At 45.1% G+C, this 6,000-nt stretch overlaps 1 protein-coding gene across 9 annotated transcripts in view; it reads left to right on the top strand.

The window, feature by feature from the left end:
• Positions 1 to 927: 927 nt before the first annotated feature.
• The window catches only part of LOC147331413 (dedicator of cytokinesis protein 3-like), a 251,942-nt gene continuing 246,869 nt past the window's right edge, over positions 928 to 6,000 (top strand). For all 9 annotated transcript variants that reach the window (XM_086293683.1, XM_086293682.1, XM_086293678.1 and 6 more), the window contains exon 1: positions 928 to 1,637. In XM_086293683.1, the coding sequence (XP_086149809.1) occupies positions 1,601 to 1,637 (37 nt within the window). In that variant the 5' untranslated portion in view covers positions 928 to 1,600. The remainder of the gene's footprint in view (positions 1,638 to 6,000) is intronic.

Genomic DNA, 6,000 nt, shown 5'->3' with positions numbered 1-6,000 from the left:
CATCCACGTTAGCCCCTGACTGCTCACATTTTCCTGTTCAGAGGCAAAGTCACCCTCTACATTCTCTGCTCATGAGATTCAAGATGAGAATATTTATTAGAATTAAAGTTTAAACTGAAGTAAAGTTTGTATTGTCATCTGCTAATATTATTTAATTATTACAGTAATAAAGCACAAGGCTCAGTTAGCTTTGCATAAAAATAGCTGGCAGTAACGTCCTCCAAAGAACTACTTTTACTTTCTTACTTTGAGTACTTTTCAGAGGCGAAGTTGAATCAGTACTTCAACTTTGACTGTAGTATTTTTCAACACTAGTACTTCTTTTTAAGTACAGAATATCTGTACTTTGGCCACCTCTGATTGTTATGAGCAGTGCACTATATTACCCCCCCGTAGATGGGTCGTTGACTATGATGAAGACAAATAAAAAATATAAATATTTATTGTGAAAATCTGCTCATAAGAAAAGGAAAATTAAAATGCTTTAAGGTTTCTTTCTCAACGCTGTGTCATATCACCATATTTGTGACACAGCTGTCACAGCGCGTGCTGCTCTGAAGTGTCCACGCGGGGGCGCAGCACGCGCAACAAACGCGCGTGGAGCTGCTGAGCTGCAGACGGCTGTCATTAGCGGCTGTACACGCGTGTCAGTGATAGCACGACCGAGGCTGTGTCACGGTGCTGTAAAGTGATATCACGGCCGGTGTGTGCGCGCGTGCGCGATACTGCACATGCTCAGAGTAATTCTAAGTGAGTTTATATATTATATATATATTTGCGTCTTTTATTCCCACTCGTGGTCTGAGGGGTCAGCCGCCGTAGGCTCCTGTGCGCGTGCAGGCTGTGCAGACCAAACGAGCCCCCCCCCCTCCTGACCACCTCAGCCGCGCTCCACCCTGATCCTCTTAAACTGACGGAGGCTTCCCCGCTGCTGCGCACGGCTCGCACGCAGACGGGACTGAGCTTTTTCTTCATCTGCTCACGACAAGTTCAGCAGCTGCGACGGAAGGAAGCGAGGTTCAGACGCATGGTTCAAAGACACAAGAGCACCAGAAGCTTCGCTCTGGAGGGATGCTCACTGAGTGAGGACAGGATTCCCGAGCCCGGACAGAACTTGACGGGAAACACGAGTGATCGTGGGATTTTCCTGAATGGGAAAGTCTCGCGCTCTAATGAAATCCTCATAAATCATAGTTCATCTGCTCCGGCCGCCTTTTTGCTTAACCAAATGCCACTCTAATGCCCACAGGTGGGGTTAAAAGCCCCCTGTTTGGCTTGAAATCGCCTTGACGCCCCTGTGGAGGATTTCTCTGGCGGTTCGTTCCCGAGGAGCGCAGCACAGCCGCTGAGATGGACCGACACACTGCGCCATGCGTCACCGCCAACCTGACAGGATACTAACCGTCATTTATTTAAGACAACTTTCACATTTTCAGAGTGGTTTAAGGTTGTTTTTTTTCCCCGTAGCCATTTTCAGTAAACTTTTGCTCCGCGGTCCTCCTCGTCTTTCTCGTCGTCACTCGGATTTCCATGAAGCGACCCATCGGGTGATTATAGCTACTTTCTTTAGAGGATTTTGCTGTGGGTGCAGCAGGACATCATGTGGACGCCGACAGAGGATGAGAAAATTGGAGTGGGTGAGTAAATCAGTGATGTTTGTCTGATGATGTCCTGGTACACAGCTTTGTTTTTTACGCAGAGGATGGTGCCAAACGCATCACCTCCAGAAACCGCAGTTAATGTTTGCGCACTTTATTTTCGTATAATAGCATTACAGACATTCAGCTGCTCCTGCGCCTTCGATGTCTAAATCAGGTTGTAAAGTGAAAATCTGTAATCTGTGAAATGAAAGGGGTCATCTCACTGGAATCTGTTCCAAAGAAGCGCCTGTGGGTATGAGGAACTGTGCAGAGACTACAGGTTCTTATCTGCACACCGTCTACAGTATTCCCTTTGAGATGTGTCTGCGGCACCTGAGGCGCTGGAGGCTGGAAATGGTGTTTTGTTTTATCTGTTCTGTCAAGTCCTGTCTCCGGTCTGCGCGCCTGGTCTGTGGTCCTTGTCGTCTGTTCTGGTGTGGTAGAACAGATCAGAGCCTTACAGCAGTCCTGTGTAAGTGTGACGGGTGCGGGATGAGAGAGGGGCTGTGTCGTCGCTTCTGGTGTGGGTTTATAGTGCGTGAAAGTGGGTGAAGTGAAACTGAAGCAAGGACAGGAACAGGATGCGGTGATAATGGGCAGTGCAGGTAACTGAGACTTGACAGCAGTGATTGATTACGCAGCGTGCTGTGGCAGCACGATGACGGTGAATGTTTTCAGATGAGAGCTGGTGCTTTGGGCCCGTTAGCCAAAGATCCACAGTCCAATTATTCTCACTCCCCATTTATCTCCCGTTTATCTGCTGCACGTCTTTCAGGCAGCCACACCTAAAGGCCTGTTTGGAAAAACACTGCTGACCCAAAATCGACTTTCTTACCTCCACCAAAGAGATCATGTGATCCAAAAAGTTATAGAGTTGCATCAATGGTGTGGCTATCTGGGAAGTGACGAACGTCTGGAGTCAGCAAGGATCCAGGAACGACTCTAAACATTGTGAGATATGGTTAAATCATGTTGCCACAAGTACACATGACATTAAAGAGAAACGCTGAGTGACATCATCTTGATGTTCTCATGAAAATATCACAAACTCATCAACGTCCTGGAAGGATATTTTAGTGTGTGTGGAGTATTGTTCTTGGTCTTGTGCTCCTGCTGTGTTGGTGCTTTTTAAATGTTTGTTGCGAATGTTGCTGGATCTCTAAAGATTTTTTTTTTTGTGTGCAGTCTTGTCACTAAAACTTCAGCCATGAACTCTTTACTGTCATTTTCAGGCCTGCTTATACAATAAAATGATTGGTTATGGAGGACGGTCTCTGCCTATTCCCAGGCCTACTCTGTCCTACATGTCACGTTGATCAAGGAACAAAATCTTAATTTAATTTTATAAGAATTTTATTGACACTCTAATCAACGTATATTTATGAATGCAGCATAAAATCTCCTTAATAATAATTACTGCTCCCGGCTGCAGAAGTACCAATTATAACCTTTATTTTACTTTCTAATGGCACTGGCAGCATGCCTGTATCTAATGTGGATTGCTCAAATCTGATTGGTGCATGAGCATTTCCGGTACCAGTACCGCAGGTTGCACTGCCTCTTGGACCATCCTGCTTTATTTTACAGCTGTTCTTTACCTTCCCCTCAGCACTGCTATCTTTGTGGTACAGGTCATGTTCAAGGAGCTCTTCCTCTGATGGTTATACTAACTTTCAGTTTCTTGATTCTTTCATTGTGTCAATACCCTGAGAAGATGATTTTCATGCTTATTGTATACTTTAGTGAGATTTTGAGTATTTCATGACCCCCCCCCCCCCCCACCCCCCTCGTTGTCTCTCTCTCAAACGATTAAACATTTCCTCACTAATTGGCCCCGAGACCACCCATGCAGGTGGAACACTGTGTACTCAGTGATCTTAACTTGGACAGTTCAAGAAAATTAGCATAGGTATTTCACATGAGGTGCCAGACTTCCTGTCCCCGATGGGCAGAGGTATCGACTGACAGCTGCCAGGATCTTTCCGAGCGACCAATCCGGTGAAATGCCACACAATGTCTGCAGCGTGAGGGAGCGAGGCCTCTGCTGACAGGAAGTCAATTTGGGCAGTCATGACTCTGCCAATCTGTTAATTGGAAAGAGACATTAGCTGAATTTAAATGAGAGGCTGTGGGTGTTTTTCCTGCTTCCTGATACCTTCAGTAGACTCCAGCTGAGGATGCGTGCTGCGGCTGTTTGATTTACTCTGCTAGAAGCCTCTTAGCATCGAAATCAGAATTGTGCCACATCTTACAAGCCTTCACATCGCCCGCTGGTAGACTCCACAAAAGGAAAACGGCACCATAATCTGACAGTGCAGGAGTGTGGAAAGCAATCGTGAATATCACCCTTCAAAGACTCCATCACACAGAACATTAGGTGTTCGCTTAAAGTGCCACACATTTCACTCTGCAGGGTGGTGACACTGCTGGAAAAAGAGATCCACACGATAATGACATCGTAAGAGGAGCACAGGTGCAGTCGTCACCGCCCACATGTTCACAGTAAATCTGACAGCTTAGTTATCTTTTAGGAGAATCGTAAGAAAAGACATTCGGGAAATGGACTCTAAAGTTCTGTAAAAGTCCATCACGAAAACAACTTTGTTATTAAAATGATAATTGTCATAAATTTTCTATAAAGTTATGGAAAAGTCACCTGATTTGGATGTTACCCTCACACTGATTGATCATTATCAGTTATCTATCAGACCCCCACGAGCAGAACATGGCAACTGTGGGGAGGAAGAACTCCCTTTTAACAGAAAGAGATCTCTAACACCTGTTGTCAGAGACCTCTAGTGGCCATGTGAAAAAATGCTTGAGACATTTCCTGATGTGGTAAAATAAGAAAATGGAGCTTTGGGTTGGGAAAAAGATGATACTTACCAAGTACTAACGCAAACTAAACAGTGTAAAAAACTACATTGAATATTTTAATGAAAGCTCAGTCCAGAAATCCAGAGTCAAGTGGACCAAGCCTCCACTGCCGTCCTCTCTCTCTTCAGCAGTGTGGAGTCACCATCACGAGTGAGGTGATGGCTGCCGTGTAGAGGAGGAAATAAGTATGGGACCGATAACATCTGATAACGGCCGTTTGGTGCGCTGACAATACGGAAACGTGGAAAAAATGATGTGTAACTGTGACTGACTGAGAGCTGAAAAAAGGAAAAGAAAGAGGAAATTCTTTATTTGCCACTGGATAGAGGGAAGAACGCAGAAATCCTAAAAACACCGTCCTTTGAAACTACAGAGTCGCGTATCCCTTCAATGTTTCCATGTAAGTATGCTTTGTGTGCCCTTTGTTAATCCAGCCATTTGTGTTTTTGCTGCATAATGCTTTGCATACCAAGGCAGGGAGAGTGGTAACTCATAGAGCCCTTCCAATGGAGTTGGGATGACTAGTGCCTGGTTGTAGAAAACAGCTATTCAGCTGCATGAATGCAGCTTTGTGGCACCCATAGAGGTTCCTGAATGCAGCTTCACCTCCCCCAGGGCTGCACAGCACAGCACTCAGTTCTCACACTCAGATAACACAGAACGCACACAGACAGACAGACAGGCAGAGAGGAAGACAGATGGACAAATGAACAGACGTTCCAGACAGCCTCCTTATGAAATGCACCTGCTGAAGATGAGAACTCTCTCTGTTAGCCACAGAAAAGTTTGCAAATCAGTCAGTGTGTGTTTAAAATTGCAAGAGCACTGAAGCTGTATGTGAAGGGTTTACATTCTGGGCCTTAGAAGTGATACTTATTCAGAAGTTTTTTCTAATGGCCAGCAGGGGGCGTTCCTCTGATTTCAAAGGTAATTCTGACGGTGTAGAAATCTACGAGGAAAAAGTTCCACAGTTCACCTGAGCTGTCCACACTTTGTTAGGGAGTTCATGAGCCCAGTCGCTAGTTTGAAGTCTTATTTAATATGAAGTTATGTTATGTTTGTAAATCGTGATTCCAATTAGAGCCAAAAAGACGGATAAAGGAAGGCACGATTTAGGGCGGAGCTATGTTTTTATTAAGTCACAATTCTATGAGCACTCTGTGTCCAGTCTCAAGACATCAAGACAGTGTGGGGCAAATACCCTGCTAACAGGAACGCACTGTTCAGTCCGAGACGTCGTGGTAGCTACGTCCATCTTTTATGTACAGTCTATAATTCCTAGCAAATTCAACTGTAAATCATCAGGTTTCCTGATATCCAAACATCCTCCTACATAAAACACACAGATGGTTCATTGTTGTTTAGACACACTGAAATCAGAAAGAACTGACACACACAACACACAGGTGGGCAGGTGACTTTAACACAGACATGTCGTACAGCATCACATTCGTCACACCTCCAGCAGGCGTGCAGCAGCGTA

The sequence above is a fragment of the Aulonocara sp. 'chitande type north' Nkhata Bay genome, linkage group LG5, assembly GCF_057382095.1.
Source record: "Aulonocara sp. 'chitande type north' Nkhata Bay isolate Kocher_YH1m ecotype deep benthic linkage group LG5, A_spYH_male_GT1.1, whole genome shotgun sequence".
In the NCBI taxonomy this organism is placed as follows: domain Eukaryota; kingdom Metazoa; phylum Chordata; class Actinopteri; order Cichliformes; family Cichlidae; genus Aulonocara; species Aulonocara sp. 'chitande type north' Nkhata Bay.
Note: the sequence above shows the minus strand (reverse complement) of the source record. Positions and strands in the feature narration are given on the sequence as shown.